The sequence below is a fragment of the Mytilus galloprovincialis genome, chromosome 13 (assembly GCF_965363235.1).
Source record: "Mytilus galloprovincialis chromosome 13, xbMytGall1.hap1.1, whole genome shotgun sequence".
NCBI lineage: Eukaryota > Metazoa > Mollusca > Bivalvia > Mytilida > Mytilidae > Mytilus > Mytilus galloprovincialis.
In genome coordinates this window covers 38,284,416-38,305,183 of record NC_134850.1, presented here as the reverse complement: position 1 = coordinate 38,305,183, position 20,768 = coordinate 38,284,416, and the positions used below count along the sequence as shown (strand labels likewise).

The 20,768-nt window shown below is 31.6% G+C and overlaps 2 protein-coding genes across 2 annotated transcripts in view; both read right to left on the bottom strand.

Annotated features, from left to right (window-relative positions):
* Window positions 1-1,341, bottom strand: part of LOC143057502 (uncharacterized) — a 76,668-nt gene extending 75,327 nt beyond the window's left edge. The window contains exons 1-2 of the mRNA XM_076230812.1: window positions 1,182-1,341; window positions 512-721 (exon numbers count right to left, since the gene is read on the bottom strand). Coding sequence (XP_076086927.1) covers window positions 512-713 — 202 coding nt within the window. The 5' untranslated portion in view covers window positions 714-721; window positions 1,182-1,341. The remainder of the gene's footprint in view (window positions 1-511; window positions 722-1,181) is intronic.
* A 1,604-nt stretch (window positions 1,342-2,945) lies between these two features.
* On the bottom strand, window positions 2,946-19,662 carry LOC143057501 (uncharacterized). The gene is made up of 17 exons (XM_076230811.1): window positions 19,459-19,662; window positions 17,224-17,266; window positions 12,714-12,877; window positions 12,258-12,434; window positions 11,662-11,898; window positions 11,006-11,048; window positions 10,467-10,633; window positions 9,912-10,076; window positions 9,503-9,512; window positions 6,919-7,082; window positions 6,589-6,759; window positions 5,871-6,080; window positions 5,340-5,382; window positions 4,284-4,447; window positions 3,755-3,928; window positions 3,114-3,326; window positions 2,946-2,977 (listed from the first exon to the last, which is right to left on the bottom strand). Exons 1-17 carry the CDS (start codon window positions 19,652-19,654, stop codon window positions 2,946-2,948), a joined length of 2,373 nt encoding a protein of 790 aa, XP_076086926.1. The 5' UTR covers window positions 19,655-19,662.
* Window positions 19,663-20,768: the final 1,106 nt, after the last annotated feature.

Below are 20,768 nucleotides of genomic sequence, written 5' to 3'. Positions count from 1 at the left end.
CATATTATACATTCAAGATGTCTACACAGATTAGTTTTAAACATAATTTTGCCATTTGGTAGGTTTTATTTTGTTGGTAAATATCTCCTTTTTCCTCATTTACAAAGATATGTTTGCAGAACTTATCTTTTTTGCATATAGTATCTTCCTCATGAGTTATCTTTTGTATTGTTTGTGTCCAGTAAAGAATTTAGAAACAAATTGGATGGATAGATCAATGAAGGGAGGGAGTAATGTATAGATGGATAGGTGAATGGATGGCTTTTTAACTTCCAGGGGAAATAATTACAACATACTTAGGACATGTAAGTGTGGTATAAATATATGAACTTGTACAAGACTAACAAAATGGCTTGATTTTCACTATGTTTGTTTGGAAACATCTTTATGTATTATATGCATTGAGTGGCAAGCTCAAAAGTATGACTAGCAACATCTTTTTTAAAAAGGGGAAGTAATTCATGAACAATATTTAAACTTGATACTTTTTCACATACTATTTACATCTTACCAAATTTGAAATCCAATAATGTGTTATTATATTGTATTTTCTCTATACTGATACTTATTCTCTTGTTACAGCTGTCCAATAGAAATGAGATTTCAAATGTCTGTTGTAATAAAGTATTCATAACACAACACTGAACCCCTGTGCATGTATCTGTGATAAAGCAGGACACATCTGGTGGTAACATCGGGAAAGTTATGTTCATAGCACAATCTACAACATACAACATTATAAATGTATAAAAAAAAAAAATTTTACATTGATTTTTAGATTTCATGTTACAAATCATGTTTTGTTTTAAAATAAAAATGAAATGAAAGGTTGGTCTCAAGATTTAAATAAGCCGTCTGCGTGCTCACAAGAACGAATTCGAAACAAAATTTAACCGTAAAAAGTTTTAATTAAATTCTGTTTATGTATATATGCATTTTGGTATGATTAATTCAACTTTCAATACATAAATATAATTTTATTGGTGAGGAAAATAAGCAATTAATAATATCTATCCGCCAGCAAATTTTGACTGACAATCATGCCAAATGAAAGTAGATTGAGTTAATTTTGCAAAACTCACATTGAGCCAATATTGTTAATAATTTATGGTCAGCAAAAGTACTCTTTTTTCTCATGGTTGTGATATTTGAATTATATATCTGTCTAAAGATAACTGTACCTTTAGTCCAACTATTATCGAAAGGATAGACCAGTCTAGAACACTTGTTATCCAGAAAGTAATGACCTATATTTGTTTCCTCGTACAACTGGTATAAAATATTACTTGGAATTGAATCCTCAATCCTTAAGTTTTTCTTTTGTAACCAGTTTGTCAATGAGAATTCTGAAATAAACACATATGAAAGATAACTGAATGCTGTATCTTGTAAAAACAAAAGTATATCTTACTGACACTATCTTATACAGATAATAAAAAAGTATTAGAAAGCTTTATACAAATGTCAGGCAAATTTTAAATAATGTTATATGTTAGCATTTATAAAATTGTCCATAATAGTCTCCAATTTGTTGATATTATTTATATCTGTGTTCTTTGATGCAAAGTTATCTCATTATCAATCATACCAAATCTTACTATTTCTATACAAATGTAGTGTGATTTTACAAAAATCTATGCTTCAGTAGGTGCTAGGGATTGTCTTGAACTTACAGTTAAATTGTGAGCTTTAGCTGACAGTAACTCTGAGTTAATGAACAGCAATAACAGCACATTCCTTTGATTTTCTAGAGATTTCCCAAGAATTTTTACATAATCCTTTATCCATTCCATTAACAATAGAAAACTTGTCTTTTATTATCTTTTAATGAAATTCTGTTAAATCAAGATCACTAAAAAACTCAAATTCAACAAATTTTAATTTAAGTGATTGTCAACAGCAGATATTTTTTAATAGCTCTATTTAGTTTACTTTGGTTTCGTTTATTTTATTGTGGATACCAATTTTTCATTGGTTTAGAAAAAACTCGCATTTTTGTGGATATTTGATTTCAGGGTTTTGCCAAAGTCAGCATAAATTCATATAGAAGATTTGTACTTCGTTGGTTATTAGAATTTGTGGTTCCAAGGTTACCACAAAGTCCTCAAAAATTGGTATCCATCAAATAATAATGAATACTCAGTATACAATTTTTAAAAAGGCCGGTATATATACTTTGAATATAGAAATCAGATGACCAATCACAGACTGTCTTTGGTAGTAGGTTGTTCTCTAGTATAATGCTGTATTCCTCTTCTCTTCTCGCATCAAAACTAACTGCTGAATTTAGGCTAATCAAATAGAATTTTTCCTCATATAAGTTTCTAATTACAAATCTGAAATAAAGATTAATAACTGTATACCAAAAATTCACATATTCCTAAAAAAAATAATAATATAAAGTTAAAGAAGTCAAGTAAAATTGCTGAATAGGAACATGAACACTTTTTAGTTTAGTAAATAAAAAGTTAAACATGACTAGTAAGCAGAAAAGGATATTTTAACTACAATATTTTATGAATATAATAAATAATTCTTAAATCTGTTGCCCTTTCTTTTCCTTTCCAAAAGCACTAATCAAAAGCTAAACAGGAAATACATATTTGAATCCCACTGATTGACTAAATAAGCAGAATATACAGGTTGGGTGGGGATGGGGTGGTTTGGGTGCAAATACACCTTATCGCTATTTGTCCGCCATTACTGGATATCACACAGGTTCCCGTAAAATTTTGACGTCATAAAACAAAATATCTGACGCCACAATGGAAAAGTGATTGTTGTATGCGTCAAAAGTTCAAGCGGCCGGGTCGGCCGGCCGATAAGGCTAATAGCGATAAGGTGTATGATAGTCTTGCTGTATAACAAACTTACGAAATCTGAATGACTCCATAGAGATCTAAATATTCTTGTTTTCCTGAAAAAATATAATGTGACAATTTTTTTTACAGTGTAGGATCTTTTTTGTCCAGCAAATCTGTGAGAGGTCAATTTCATTTATATATTTTCATATCCAATTCTCTGATTGAAGTGTTTACACATGAGTTAATTTTCTAAATATTCCGGATAGTCATTTAGTTTGTATAAAAAATTTATTTTTTAAGAAATCTTACCCCACACATAATCATACAATGTAACATCAAAACTCAATTTCTCTATTCTGACTGTCAACCTGAAGTCACATGGATCAATCTCAACTCCAATCTCTATAGATTGTCCTAGTTCATTGACATCAATACAACACTGGACTGCTGTGCAGGACTGATCTATGTAACAGTTCATATTACTCAGGAGTGATGGTAAATTCCTGATCCCTTGTGAACAGTCTATAAAAAAAAATCATAAAGAACATCATTTTATAACCCAAAGGGTTGGTACCTATTTACAAATAACTTAATCTATTATTAACTGAACAATAATTTAACTATATAAATACAATGCAGTCTTTTAAAATCATTTTACATTAAACAAGAATGTGTTCATAGAACATGGATGCCACACTCACATTATCATTTTCTATGTTCAGTGGACTGTGGAATTAGGGTCAAAACTAATTTGTCATTAAAATTAGAAAGTTCATACCATAAGGAACATGTGTTCTAAATTTCATTTTGATTGGACTTCAACTTCATAAGAAACTACCCTGACCAAAATTTATAACCCGAAGCAGGAGACTGAGAGGATAGACTTACGAACAAATGAATGAATGCCCTAGGTGGGGAGTAAAAAGAAGGAGTAATAAAATATAGCAAACCTGTTCTCCATCCATCAGTTTGAGGAATATAAGGAGAGTTAAATCTTTGACAGGCATTGTCCAACAGGAAAGGAGCTATTCCAAGAGTTTCTTCAAGCTGTCTTATCTCCAACTGATTTAATGGTTGTGATGGATCAACATCAGATGAATTCTTCCATGAGGATAAACTAAAACCTATAAATAGGAATTATTTAATTACTGAACATTTTTTTAAACATTTTGTTAATAATGCTACCAGATAAAAAGCTTGTTTAGGTTTTTTGTTTCAATTGTCATGAAATATAAGTTCCTCATAATATAAGTTCCAAATGGAATAAATATTATCTCTAGGTAAAACAATAATGTACTGAATATAATCATCCTAGATGCTAGAGTCAGAAAATCTTTGACCAAGCATAATGAATATGCATATAGAAGTGTAAATCTTCAGTATGTCCTAGAAATAATGAACCTTCAGGCTAATTGGTTTTAATCTACTGTTTATAAATAACAAAATGTTTCAAAAACAGATATAATGATATAAACTTACTTGAATTTTTAAACCCAGTCTGCCACTTGCATGGTTTCTTTGACAGCTTAGTTTTATTCAGGACTACTTGGTCAATCAAACATGGCTTGGAAAATTCAAAGCATACACTTACATTCATATCTACCAAGTAACTACTATCACTCTTCAGGTCATATACAGAATAACTAAAAATGAAAAAAAGATATGGTACTTGTATTTCAGTTATATACAACCTTTAGTTTTCTTGTTTGAATTGTTTACAATATAAACAAGAATGTGTCCTCAGTACACGAATGCCCCACTCGCACTATCATTTTCTATGTTCAGTGGACCGTGAAATTGGGGTAAAATCTCTAATTTGGCATTAAAATTAGGAAGATCATATCACAGGGAACATGTGTACCAAGTTTGAAGTCGATTGGACTTCAACTTCATCAAAAACTACCTTGACCAAAAACTTTAACCTGAAGCGGGACAGACGGACGAACGAACGAACGGACGAACGAACGGACGAACGAACGGACGCACAGACCAGAAAACATAATGCCCCTCTACTATCGTAGGTGGGGCATAAAAAGAAGATGTGGTATGATTGCCAATACAATATAGGTTTGGACCATTGTTGAAGGCTGTACGGTGACCTATAGTTGTTAACTTCTACATCATTTGGTCTCTGTTGGAGAGATGACTCATTGTCAACCATGCAACATCCTCTTATTTGTGTTTAATATGTTTAAAACTGAATAAAACCACAGGTATCTGTTTGTTAATTATGTTTTGTAATCCATTGTAATTGGGAAACATCTGAGCAATTTCATCTTTTTTACAACATTTAATAACTTTTAAAGAAGGCTATTTTAATTGAAATATAAACTTTTCAAAGCTACTCATATTTAAATTAATTTTTTTTATAGTTGATCATATGTTAGAAAATTGGTATATTTTCAACTAATAGCTTTGAATTAAAGCCAAGAATAAGGACAAGGAAATTCAGCTTTTTTTATTTACAATTTTTGCAGAGATAAGAAAATACTATCAAAAAGGAACGTCTTAGAAGGATTCCATTAACATACTTACTCTATACGAATAACATTATTTAAATAAAGTTTCTTTCTGACTCCTAAAATAAAAAATAAAATAAGAAATTACTCATAGAATAAAAACAAATTTTAGTTACAAATTTCAAAGTGTATGTGAATGTAAATTTATAATCATACTGGTGTAAGAACATCTTCCTTGGTTTGTATACAGTTCATAACATATTCATAAAACTGTATGCAATCCATTTTGAAGTACATGTACTGGGATTGATTTCATGTAAGAAAGAACTGTCTTCCATTTTATCTCCTTTTATTATAGGACTACTAATAAAAACGACCAAAAAATAAAACGTTTTAAGCTAACTTTTCATTAACTGCATTCTTAGCTTATAGGTCACAATTATCCAGTATAAGCTATGATAAACTTTAGTCACATATTTTGATAAAAATTGAGATGCTTACAAGGTCTTGATTTAAAAAAATCTTCATATGGGTTAATTAATCATCAGATATTAAACCAATGATAACTACATTTTGTGTCCTTCATATTTCTTCATAGCTGACTTACCCCAATCAAACTCATATAGAGATATTGGAAAAATAAAATTTTCAATGCCAACAATTAGGTTTTCATCACAGGGATTCAGTTTTAAGATAACATTAAAGGAGTGATGAACTATTTCAACATCTATACAGCAGTCAACCTCAGTACAGGAAGGCAATAAGACACATGTCATTCCTGGCTGAAGTTCAGGAAGTTTTGTTGTTACAGGACAATCTGAAAACAAATAATATGATGAACTATGAAAATAAACAGTATTCAATTTTTTTAAATAAATTATTGACAGAAAAGAACGTAAATTTTCTGTGTAAATCAAACTCAATATGATAATTTGTCCATTTATAAACCAATATGCATAACAAAACGAACATTTTGTCAATTAAAACAATTTTGCAATTAAAAAAAAATAAACAATGTAAACAAAACATAGTATTTTCTACTGTGGGATTACTTTTAAATATTCTTTTTTTGTCTGTTCTTTCCAGCTTTAATTTCTTAACATTTTCCAGCTTTGTTGATATGAGGTAAGATCCTAATTTGACTTTTTGTTGATAATTAATATTTGCATTATTTTCCAAACAGTTGTGTACATAAAACTATTATGAAAACAAATTGGTTTCCATAAACTAAATTGATATGTATGTAACACATACATACATATTCATAATTTGGCCACTTATAAGTTCTTAAAATTTATAGAACTAATTTTACAGTTATGTTTTACCTCTTTTCCAACCAAAGATTTCTGGTTGATAAAATATTCCATTTCTAACACATGAAGGTGTCTTGAAAAACTTAGATATCCCAAGGTCACTTGAAACTTGTAAAACTGCTAGTTCTGTGAGATTTGTAAATTCTTGGCCTCTTGTTGTTGCCCAATCTTGTAAGGAAAAATCTGCAGTACAAATTGAAAAGATTTAATAAAATTATCCTCTTCAGGCTTAAAAAAATTGTTTTGAATGGATCATCAGTTTTCATTTTTGAGTTACTTCTGTAAATGACGAAAAAAGGATACTTTTACAAATCATTAAGCTACACAACTTGTATTACTTACTTTGAATTCTATATCCTTGATTCCAATCACAAGATGGTTTAGGTAGACTGACTTTGTCTGCTATAAGTTGTTTTGTCATACAATGGGGTTCTGAGGACTCTAAGCATACACCAAGGCTTAGAGATATTATATATTCTGAAGATGACAACTCATCAACAGTGTACCTACAAAACATGACCAGATTTAATATGCTAAATATTATACCTACTAAATGACTTGAGAAAAAAACAAGAAAAGTTTCTTTACTGGTGTTATTCACCAAAAATAAAAACAGAGTTCAAGAAGTTTAAAATGAAAGAGGATAATAAGGAAAAGTCCTTGAAACACAACTTTAGCAGCACAATCTACTTTAGTTGCAGCTTCATATCCCCTCCTCCCCCCCCCCACCCCCCCCCCCCCAAGTTATATGTTATTAGGGATACTTAATATCTTAAAACTGAATTTACACATGTAAAATTCAATCTTGTTCAATGAATCTTTCAGATTATGGTGGGTTATTGCATAGGCATCTACAAAACTAATAATATGAATTTATGTCAATAAGTTTCTATGAGGTGGCTGTAGCCCTGCAACTGGATGAGGAAGTAGTTGACTGCTAAGGTTAATAAGAAATATAAAAAAAATCTTAGCCCTGCCATATTCTGTATGTGCCTATCCCAAGTCAGGAGCTTGCAATTCAGTGGTTGTCAGTTGTTATCCCATTTTTATTTACATAAATCAAGCCAGCTTTCTCATTTGAATTGTTTCATATTTGCCATTTTAGGGTCTCTTATAGCTTGCTATGCAGTATGGGTTCTTGCTCATTGTTTAAGGTATTACAGAGACATATAGTAACATTGCGAACTTTCTAAATCATTTGCTCACTGGTGGAGAGTTTCTCATTGGTAACTATACTTTTTTTTATAATATTAGCTTGTGGAAGACTGTCATATATTTGATTAGACTTCTATTGGTTGTAAATACATTATGTGAAAAAAATATCATGATTAAAAGTCAGCCTCAGCAGGTTCTAATAAAGCTTATTGTTCATATTAGTATGAATGTATTTTTTTTTATCAAATTGTCCTTGCATTTAATTTTGTAAAGTAAAATTTTGTTATAAGTGAATATATTAACTTACTCAATTAAGAAAATTCCTTTCAAATAAAACTGATGATGAGTCCCTGAAAATAGAAAATGTAAATACCAGATAATCAACTCTGCATATACCATTCTAAAAACATCACATAATATTATTAATTCGTATATTTAAACAAATTTGATATGTTTAGGGATAGTCACATGTCAAACTATATTTTTGAAGGTAGAGAGAAAATGGCAGATAGCAAAAAGCATATTGCACGGTTATTTTTGGAAAATCTAAAAAGCAGATATACTTTGTGACGTCATGTAATTGATATTGTTAAACGTTTTGAAACAAATGATATCTGTGATCGATTATTTGACGAAAAAAATCTTCAAATACATTATTACGTCATAAATTGTCAAACAAACAAAAAAAGTAAATTGAATAACAAATAATTTGTTGATAATGTCAAGGAGACAATATGATATTTATAAAATTTCCACAAAATCAAATTATGATTTTAATACAAATCAGTAAGGTTGGAAATTAATAATATAACAAATACAGCCTTTGTATGTCAATACAGAATATATATCAACCCAAAAATTATATCGACCTCACACTTCGTCCTCCGTCAATATACTTCTTTCAGGTCAATATATCCTTGTATCACCCTCATACAAAGGCTATATTTGTATTTTATTTTTCCTGGAATCTGAATAGGCTTGTATTTTTCAAATTAAAGTGTTCCATACAATTACTCCTTCCACAACTATATCTATCTATCAAATCATCAACCATCTAAACCCAAACCTATCATATGAATTCCTGAACTTCTAGTGTTCTATGCACAATTGTTACCAACTGTCAAAGGTTTGAACTTAATGAAATCTGAGTAAAAAATACCGCATTATAAGCGTATTCTTTTCACCGGGTGTAAATTTTTCGCTTATTTTCAGAGATAGAATAAAATTGCCAAAATAAATTCTTCCAAATTAAAAGTGTACATGCAAAGGTATAGATAAACGTTTTGATTACACAAAAATAAAAACCACAAAAATATTTTGTTACCTTATTTTATAATGAAAATCGTGAAGTTTTACACACTAAAAAATAACCCTCTATACAATAATATAAATAAATAATATGTATTCAACAACATTTTTAATGCACAGTAACAGCCAGGGGACATGTCCAAATAACTGCATGTATAAAATTATTTGTATGATATATAATGATATGTATAGGATATAAGTCCATCACTTAATTTATTTCATGTAACTCAACATTTATAATTTTCTGCTGTATTTCTTACCATAGACATAATTAACAAGCGTTTCATTGTAGACAAACTTCTCTATATGAATGGTTAACTGGAAGTTGCATGCATCAAGTTCAAAGGAGAATACAAATGACCTTCCAAGAGACAATACTTCCACACAACACTTTATTCCTGTACATGTATCCATGATTATACATGTAGTCTCCCTATTGCTTATGTATGGAAGTGATAAATACTTCGGGCATTCTGAAAATAAAATGGTATCTTTAATGAACATTTAATCTTTGAAACAATAATGTGCTAATGTGGATATCTTGCAATAAACTATGTTATGAATTTTGAAGGATATGATACTAACATTTGAGTGATAAAATCATCAGCAAATGAAAATACATGTATACTTTAATAGTCCCTCTAAAAATGTCTAAATAGCTTAATGATAATGTTTGCTTGATGATTTTTTTTAAAAGAGAAATCCAAACTCAAATCCTAGCACCATGATTTTGTTTCAGTGTAATTGTCACAGTTCTTGATCATATTTTACTAAACATTGACAGGGTACAATTGTTTTTTTTGTAATTTTTAAACAAAAATTCTTTGAGATAAAAGAAATGATAAAACAGCTAATACTGATGATCGATTTACCTCTTATCCAGCCATCATTTGTTGGTCCCCATGGTTCTTTTGATCTATCACAGGAATAGTCATTCAAGAAAGATGATGCATCTAGCTCCTCAAACACTTGGTACAACATGTACTCTTTTAAGTCATCTATATCTCTAATTGACATCCACTTGGTCAAAGAAAAGTCTTGTAAAAAAATAAGAAGATTTATAAGTTTAAGTTTGAATTTTCTATGCCCTTATAAACTTACTGAATACAGTAAAAGCTAAATCAGCTTTTAATAAAAACCATGGTCAATTTAAACAAATACTGAAAAATTGGTTTATTTATACAATTATAAAAAATATTGTTTAGGTAAAGCTAAGGTACAGTCACCAGCATCAAGCTATTTGACCTGAACATTTTGATTTTAAACCTAGTGATAAAAAGTTCTTGCTATATCCAAATAAGATTGCCATGTTTCAATGAAATATAGATTAAAATGCTCTAACAATTACATTCCACTACTGCAGGAAGGGCATCAAAAATTTACATGCAATATTCAGTTATTCATCCTGTGAGCAATTATAATCTTACCTTCTACATTAAAATCCTCTGAATATTTACACTGCTGTTTGGGTAGTAGGGCACTGTTCAGAACATTCACTATGTCATCTTCACAAGTACTGTTAGCATCAAAACAAACTGACACATTCATACTGACTATAAACATCTTATCATCGGGCAAATCATCTATTGTAAAACTGTAAAAGAAGATATTTAGAATAATGTATGATCATTTACATTTGTTAAAAGACATGTTAATTCTTTACATAATAAATATAAACTGCAACTAGGACAATAATTGCTTCTTTTTCAGAATATGCTTCTTTTTTAGATATTTTAAGATGAGAAGATAATCCCTGCAAAATAAAACCCTGTTCTGTTGCATGAAGTGTAAACAGATGCAAGGCAGAAATTATTTTAAAAAAAAAGCAAATCTTCCTATTTCATCATATTTGTTTGTTGTGAAATGTTTACAATGCATAAACAATGTGTTTAAATAAATGGAAATTAAAGTTACCACCATCTTCAACATGTTTAATTCATAAGTTTTGTCTAATAGGAATACCTACTTCATGTTTATAACTCCAAGTAATGATACTTCTAAGACTGTACCTACAAAATATTAAACTAGATATTTGTTTTCAAATAACTACATTGGTTCTGTTTTTAAACAGGATATCATTAAATTATAAAAACAATATCGTAAAAGAGTTTCTTGAAAATGCAATTCAGGAAACAAAGCAATTCATAAACATACAGTTATTCATGGAAGGATTATAGTTGGTAATAGTTTGTTAGAATTAGGGTAGAGTATTGTACATGTTAGAGCTTATTTCCAAATGCATGTACAGTAAGACTCTGGCTAGCTAGCTTGCTTTGTTTGTATATTGTACAATTGTAATTGCATTCAAATAAATTTAAGAAAATAATATATACAGGTTCAACTGTGACTATCTTTGTTTGTAAATGTCATTCTTAATGTATACAATGCATAATGCATAATGACTAAATATAAAGAGACCAAGAAGGCAAACCAAAGTTTCTCTACAAGCATTGGGAAATTAGCTACAAGAACCACAGGTTCGAACCTACTGATTTATGCTTCTCTATAAACAAAATAACAAATAATTTGTTTTAACAGAAGAATTACATTGATTTTGTAGCCAATACAGAAAACTTGAATAAGTTTGACTTGTTCTCAGTCATTGTCAATATTTTTCCATACCCCAACTATAGTCTTGCAGACTTCTGTTAAACTGCATCTGTTCAATACCAACTGTAAGTCTATGATAACAAGGATCAATGTCCAAGTAAATGTGGAATGATTTGTTCAGCAGCTCCACATCCATACAACAATCCACACTGGTACATGTTTCAGAAAGGCTGCAAACAATGTTGTCTGGGAGTGGTAAAACCAAGCTGACTTTATGAGGGCACGCTGAAAAGTTGTGGGAAAACATAACTATAATAGAACACCATTGACAAGTAAACCTTGTCATAAGGGCCTTGTTTTTTTGTCTATTGTTTGAAATAAATTTTATTATGCAAAATATTATTTGTAAGGGAAAATCAGTGGTTTTTGTAGCTTGTGTATTCAAAAACATATTAATTTTTTTCATGACTTTTCTGTCCTAACCACTCTTTCTTTCATCATTTAACCCTAAGAATAACACAATGACATACAGATTTTATGATTTGTTGGGACCACATCATTGTCATCATACATACAGATTTAAAGGATACATTATCACCAATAATTATGTGGTGGTAAACAAAATACTTTACATAATCAATTCACTGTATAGATGAATAAATCCTTACCAAAACTCCATCTATCAACTGTTAGTGCAAAATCAGGACGGCTGCTTGTATTACATTGTTTACTCTCATAATATTTGGAAACACCAATATCTTCCAGTAAATCTGTCAATGCTTGTCCATGTAAAGGTGTATTTGCAGGATATCCATTTTCAGCTTCCCATTTGGTCAAAGAGAAATCTTCAAAAAAATCAAAAAAGAATCATTTAAATACAAATTATAAAATAATTCATTCTTAGTGAGATTCCATGTACTTAGGCTAGGCAAATTAAAAATAATTCAAGATTAGGGGCTACCTTCAACTTGTACAGGTAAGAATTACAAACCCAGTTTGGGAGCTATTTTATTGAACTTATCTTAATTCAATAGCATTTGACAGAAGGCAAGGTCTTCAAAACAAAAGTTCATAGAGCTCATACAAAAGCTGTCATAAATGTAAGACACCTTTAACTCAAATACCTGGTTTTAGGAATGGCCTTCTCCAATCACAATATTCTTTTGCTAAAATACTGTTTTCAAGGACTGTAATCCTGTAATCACATGTGGCTTCAGAATCCCAACATATGCTTATATTCATACTGATAATATAGTTGTTACTTCTAGGTAATTCTTCAAGTTGAAAACTTCAGAAAAATATAAAGTTATATATTTTAATACATGCCTTTAGAATATTGTGAATGAATTTACAAATTTGTTCAATTAATGCATTTTAAACAAGTCTGTAACATGAAGGAAGATAATACATGCATCTGTTATAACATACAAATCTTTTACTGTATGATGAAGACTGTTAAATTTACTGCTTTTGACCTTACTTACAAAATTTAAAACTAGAGGCTCTAAAGAGCCTGTGTCGCTCACCTTGGTCTATGTGAATATTAAAGGAAGCAGATCGATTCATGACAAAATTGTGTTTTGGTGATGGTGATGTGTTTGTACATCTTACTTTACTGAACATTCTTGCTGCTTAAAATTATCTCTATCTATAATGAACTTGGCCCATTAGTTTCAGTGGAAAATGTTAAAATTGTTAAAAATTGACTATAAAGAACAATAACTCCTAAGGGGGTCAATTGACCATTTCGGTCATGTTGACTTATTTGTAAATCTTACTTTGCTGAACATTATTGTTGTTTACAGTTTATCTCTATCAATAATAATATTCAAGATAATGACCAACTAGAGGCTCTAAAGAGCCTGTGTCGCTCACCTTGGTCTATGTGAATATTAAACAATGGACACAGATGGATTCATGACAAAATTGTGTTTTGGTGATGGTGATGTGTTTGTAGATCTTACTTTACTAAACATTCTTGCTGCTTACAATTATCTCTATCTATAATAGTACTTTCTGTGGAAAATGTTATTGAAAATCTTCAAATTTTAAAGTCATAAGAAACGAGTGACCGGTGAAAAATAATGTTCTTCCAATTCTTGAACTAATGCATACAAACATCCTAAACTTCGTCTTCTGTGCTCGAATTTATCATTTTTTTCGTGTAAATTTCGTATAATTGTCAATTTTTTTTCTCAATCGGTCAGTGTTGTTGTGAAAATATGGCAGGTAATTAAAGTTCGTGTTTTGAAGCCGAAGTTTAACGATTGTCACCTGTTTGTCAACAATTGACGAAAAATAAACAAAAAAGCATGGAAATTGAGCACGTGTTTAACATGTAAATTCAGATAATAGTTTATTTTAAGGACATCCATGCGTATTGTGGTCACCGGATTTTTACGAGATGGGTCACACTGAGGTCACCTTGCATACGGAAAATATGTAAACTTCAAATAAAGTAAACTTCTTCTAAATATGAATAAATTAAAGAATTTTCTTCAGAAAAAAGTATATGTACATAAGTTTTATAATGAAACTATCCATTGAGTTATAAAAATCATATGCATTATTTTTTTTTTATTTGAGGTTTCTTATGACTTTAAGAAAATTGTTAAAAATTGACTATGAAGGGCAATAACTCCTTAGGGGGTCAATTGACTATTTTGGTCATACTGACTTATTTTTAGTTCTAACTTTACTGTACATTATTGCTGTTTACAGTTTATCTCTATCTATAATAATATTCAAGATAATAACAAACAAGAGGCTGTCACAACGACAGCAAACCGGATTTATTAATATTTATTTGTGTCCTGGCAATATCACAAGAACCATTATTGATGAATGGTGAAAGTGAAAATCGTCAATATCAAATTTGACCTCCATTTTGTCATCCGTATCAACATCTTAAAATTTGAAAAGCTTAGATTGAATGGTTCATGAGTAAATGCAACAACGTGAATGGAAACGCCATTTCACAATCTTTCAAGAACCATAACTCCTGAACGGTAAAAGTCAAAATCATCATTATTGAACTTGACCTCTAATTTGCCATCAGTAACAACATATAAAAATTTCAAAAGCTTTGGTTGAATGATTCATGAGAAAATGCACGGACACGACTGGAAACACCATTTTTCAATTTTTCAAGAACCATAACTCCTGAACGGTAAAAGTCAAAATCGTCATTATTGAACTTGACCTCTATTTTGTCATCAGTAACAACATATTAAAATTTGGGAAGCTTTGGTAAAACAGTTCATGTGTAAATGCATGGACACGACTGGAAACACCATTTTTCAATCTTTCAAGAACCTTAACTCCTGAACGGTAAAAGTCAAAATCGTCATTATTGAACTTGACCTCCATTTTGTCATCAGTAACAACATATTAAAATTTGGGAAGCTTAGGTAGAACAGTTCATGCGTAAATGCACAGACACGACTGGAAACTCCATTTTTCAATCTTTCAAGAACCATAACTCCTGAACGGTAAAAGTCAAAATCGCCATTATTGAACTTGACCTTCATTTAGTTGTCAGTAACAACATATTAAAATGTTAAAAGCTTTGGTTGAACGGTTCATGAGTTAATGCACGGACAACATTTGAGTGACGCCCGCCCGCCCGCCCGCCCGCCCGCCCGACCGACCGCCCGCCCGCCGTACATCCCCAAATCAATAACCGACATTTTTGTCACAAAAATCCGGTTAAAAAACAGCAAAATTTCCTCAAAATTACCAATTCAGGGGCAGCAACCTTACAACCGATTATCCGATTCATCTGAAAATTCCAGGGCAGATAGATCGTGACCTGTTCAACATTTTTACTTCCTGTCAGATTTGCTCTAAATGCTTTGGTTTTTGGAGTTATAAGCCAAAAACTGCATTTTACCCCTATGTTCTATTTTTAGCCGTGGTGGCCATCTTGGTTGGTTGGCCGGGTCACCGGACACATTTTTTAAACTAGATACCCCAATGATGATTGTGGCCAAGTTTGGTATAATTTGGCCCAGTAGTTTCAGAGGAGAAGATTTTTGTAAAAGTTAACGACGCCAGACGACGACGGACGACAGACGATGGACGACAGACGACGGACGACGGACGCCGGACGCCAAGTGCTGAGAAAAGCTCACTTGGCCCTTTGGGCCAGGTGAGCTAAAAACAGCAAAATTTCCTTAAAACTAACAATTCAGGGTCAGCAACCCAACAACGGGTTGTCCGATTCATCTAAAAATTTCAGAGCAGATAAATGTTGACCTGATAAACAATTTTACCCCATGTCAGATTTGCTCTAAATGCTTTGGCTTTTGAGTTATAAGGCAAAAACTGCATTTTACCCCATGTTCTATTTTTAGCCATGGCGGCCATCTTGGTTAGATGGCCGGGTCACCGGACACAGTTTTTAAACTACTAACCCAAAAGATGATTATGGCCAAGTTTGGATTAATTTGGCCAAGTAGTTTCAGAGGAGAAGATTTTTGTAAAAGATTACTAAGATTTACGAAAAATGGTTAAAAATTGACTATAAAGGGCAATAACTCCTAAAGGGGTCAACTGACCATTTCAGTCATGTTGACTTATTTGTAAATCTTACTTTGGTGAACATTATTGCTGTTTATAGTTTATCTCTATCTATAATAATATTCAAAATAATAAACAAAAAGAGCAAAATTTCCTTAAAATTACTAATTCAGGGCCAGCAACCCAACAATGGGTTGTCCGATTCATCTGAAAATTTCAGGGCAGATAGATCTTGAACTGATAAACAATTTTACCCCATGTCAGATTTGCTCCAAATGCTTTGGGTTTTGAGTTATAAGCCAAAAACTGCATTTTACCCCATGTTCTATTTTTAGCCATGGCGGCCATCTTGGTTTGATGGCCGGGTCACCGGACACATTTTTCAAACTACTAACCCAAAAGATGATTGTGGCCAAGTTTGGATTAATTTAGCCCAGTAGTTTCAGAGGAGAAGATTTTTGTAAAATATTACTAAGATTTACGAAAAATGGTTAAAAATTGACTATAAAGGGCAATAACTCCTAAAGGGGTCAACTGACCATTTCAGTCATGTTGACTTATTTGTAAATCTTACTTTGCTGAACATTATTGCTGTTTACTGTTTATCTCTATCTATAATAATATTCAAGATAATAACCAAAAACAGCAAAATTTCCTTAAAATTACTAATTCAGGGGCAGCAACCCAACAACGGGTTATCCGATTCATCTGAAAATTTCAGGGCAGATAGATCTTCACCTATTTAACAATTCTACCCCATGTCAGATTTGCTCTAAATGCTTTGGTTTTTGAGTTATAAGCCAAAAACTGCATTTTACCCCTATGTTCTATTTTTAGCCATGGCGGCCATCTTGGATGGTTGGCCGGGTCACTGGACACTTTTTTTAAACTAGATACCCCAATGATGATTGTGGCCAAGTTTGGTTTAATTTGGGCCAGTAGTTTCAGAGGAGAAGATTTTTGTAAAAGTTAACGACGACGACGGACGACAGACGATGGACGCCGGACGCCAAGTGATGAGAAAAGCTCACTAGGCCTTTTAGGCCAGGTGAGCTAAAAAAAAAAAATGAAATTAAATTAAAAAATACTCTTGTTAACTTAAGGACAACTTACTGAAGTCTATATATTCCTCCAAGATAAATTTGATGCTGTGTTTCTATAAAGAAAGAAGTTAAAATTCATAATATTTCAAAAAATCATTTAAAGCAGCCTTAAATATGATTTAGTTGGTGTAATTTGAAACATTATCTTATTGTACAATAATTTCAATAATTTCAACTGCATTTGGAACCTGGATGTGACCTTAGTTAGAAATCATTGTGTATGTGCTCTGCACGTTGTTTGTGAAAAGAATGCTTGATGAAGAATTGAAACTATGGATAGAAGCAAACAGACACAACTGATTTTGTGAATGATTTGGTTAGTGGAAAAAAATCTTTATTATTCAGTTTTTTCAAATTACGATATGAAATCAAAACACATAAATCTTTATGTTAACAAGATTTACCGGTATACCTAAACTAGAGGCTCTAAAGAGCCCGTGTCGCTCACCTTGGTCTATGTGCATATTAAACAAAGGACACAGATGGATTCATGACAAAATTGTGTTTTGCTGATAGTGATGTGTTTGTAGATCTTACTTTACTGAACATTCTTGGTACTTAGAATTTTCTCTATCTATAATAAACTTGGACCTTTAGATACAGTGAAAAATATTTTGTAAAAATTTACAAAAATTTACCAAATTAGTGAAAATTGTTAAAAATTGAATAAAATGGGCAACAACTCCTTAAGGGGTCAACTGACGATTTTGGTCATGTTGACTTATTTCTAGATCTTATTTAGCTGAACATTATTGCTGTTTACAAGTTATCTCTATCTATAACAATATTCAAGATAATAACCAAAAACAGCAAAATTTCCTTAAAATTACTAATTCAGGGGCAGCAACCCAACAACAGGTTATCCGATTTATCTGAAAATTTCAAGGCAGATAGATCTTGACCTGTTACACAATTTTACCCCTTGTCAGATTTGCTCTAAATGCTTTGGTTTTTGAGTTATAAGCCAAAAACTGCATTTTACCCCCTATGTTCTATTTTTAGCCATGGCGGCCATCTTGGATGGTTGGCCGGGTCACCGGACATATTTTTTAAACAAGATACCCCAATGATGATTTTGGCCAAGTTTGGTGTAATTTGGCCAAGTAGTTTCAGAGGAGAAGATGTAAAAGATTACTAAGATTTACGAAAAATGGTTAAAAATTGACTATTAAGGGCAATAACTCCTAAAGGGGTCAACTGACCATTTTGGTCATGTTGACTTATTTGTAAATCTTTTTTTACTGAACATTATTGCTGTTTACAGTTTGTCTCTATCTATAATAATATTCAAGATAATAACCAAAAACAGCAAAATTTCATTAAAATTACTTATTCTGGGGCAGCAACCCAAAACCGGGTTGTCCAATTCATCTGAAAATTTCAGGGCAGGTAGATCTTGACCTGATAAACAAATTTACCTCATGTCAGATTTACTCTAAATGCTTTGGTTTTTGAGTTATAAGCCAAAAACTGCATTTTACCCAAGGTTCTATTTTTAGCCATGGCGGCCATCTTGATTGGATGGCTGGGTCACTGGACACATTTTTCAAACTACATACCCCAAAGATGGTTGTGGCCAAGTTTGGATTGATTTGGCCAAGTAGTTTCAGAGGAGAAGATTTTTGTAAAAGATTACTAAGATTTACGAAAAATGGTTAAAAATTGACTATAAAGGGCAATAACTCCTAAAGGGGTCAACTGACCATTTCGGTCATGTTGACTTATTTGTAAATATTACTTTGCTGAACATTATTGCTGTTTACAGTTTATCTCTATCTATAATAATATTCAAGATAATAACCAAACACAGCAAAATTTCCTTAAAATTACTAATTCAGGGGCAGCAACCCAACAACAGGTTATCCGATTTATCTGAAAATTTCAGGGCAGATAGATCTTGACCTGTTACACAAGTTTAACCCTTGTCAGATTTGCTCTAAATGCTTTGGTTTTTGAGTTATAAGCCAAAAACTGCATTTTACCCCTATGTTCTATTTTTAGCCATGGCGGCCATCTTGGATGGTTGGCCGGGTCACCGGACACATTTTTTAAACTAGATACCCCAATGATGATTTTGGTCAAGTTTGGTGTAATTTGGCCCAGTAGTTTCAGAGAAGAAGATTTTTGTAAAAGTTAACGACGCCGGACAACGACGGACGACAGACGACGGACGACGGACGACGGACGCCAAGTGATGGGAAAAGCTCACTTGGCCCTTTGGGCCAGGTGAGCTAAAAATACTTACTCCAATCAAATTCAAGAAGAGATTTTGAAAATTTATAATTTTCAATTCCGACTTCTAAAACATCATTACAGGAATCAATATTAATGAATACATTGAGGCTTGTCAGTATCTTCTCATCATAGACACAACAGTCTATAGAACTACAATGACCATTGATATAGCATCTAACAGGTCCATCTAATGGGTCTATGTTCATAATCTTTGGACAATCTGTAACATATATGCATGGTCATGATCAAAAGAGTATATAAAGTCAAAATTGAAAATATATAATGTAGAAATACTGCAAATAAATGTTTTATCTAAATTTTGTTTTCATCTTAGATATGACTTGTATGGTTTTTTTTTTCTTGTAGTTTATGTCAGAGGCATATCATGACTTTGTCAATTGTATTTAGATATGGTCTTGAGAATATACAGTTTGTCTAAAAATGGTAATATTGGCAATTCACAATTGTTGGGTGGATAAAACAATTTCTCGAAAATATGTTTGCTGATATAATTACACTTTATGTAAGAATCCTGGGTTTTGATTGGTTGATAGCCAGTGTATTTCCCACCAATTTACTGTAACCAAATGAATATCATTCATTTTTTAATGCCACCAGGGTATATGCTAAAAGGATATGCCTTTTTTACACTCTCTGCCGTGGTTTTTGCCAAAAATACTCTATCCGACTGGACGCTTGTAATGTCAGGATCATCAATGCATTTTTGAACATTAACATTCAGTGTAATTAAACAGATATAGCATATTCTTGAGGGGTATTTGCGAAAAATACCAGTCTTGAGAATAAATTTCCCTCACCTTACGGCTCGTGAAATTTAACATTCTCTTGACTGGAATTTTTTGCAAATACCCCTCCTTAACATGATGTTCATGATAAACTGGATGTTTGATATGAAGTAATTTACTTGTCAAAATATTGGTTTAAACTAAACATGTGCCAATTTTAAGGGAATTCCCATTTGTCACATAACTGTTGGTTGTTGTTTCTATATAATAATATGCAATTTTTGTTTTATTCATTTTTTTTAATTTTCATCATTTCTGTGTTTTTATAGTTTTGCAATTAGCAATATCTGTTTGCATATTTAGGGTTATTCTTACCAGTTATTGTTTTGACTTTATATCTGGGAAGCTGAAGTTACCACAAATGATCTCTGATCAGAAATATCTGTTTGCACCTTTCGGTTGTTCTAACTAATATCTGGGTACGATTTTCCAAATATTGAAAAAATAGAAAATTAATCATCATGAACTTGTACACCAAGTTTCAAGTTAAGGGGACCACAAATGATGTTTGGAC

Coding starts and splice junctions, on each gene's coding strand:
- LOC143057501 (XM_076230811.1), bottom strand. CDS start 19,654: ATGAACATAGACCCATTAGATGGACCTGTTAGATGCTATATCAATGGT. Junction 3,327..3,754: donor AACTGATGGATGGAGAACAG/GTTTGCTATATT, acceptor TTTTTTTTATAG/ACTGTTCACAAGGGATCAGG. Junction 2,978..3,113: donor ATTGTATGATTATGTGTGGG/GTAAGATTTCTT, acceptor GACCTCTCACAG/ATTTGCTGGACAAAAAAGAT.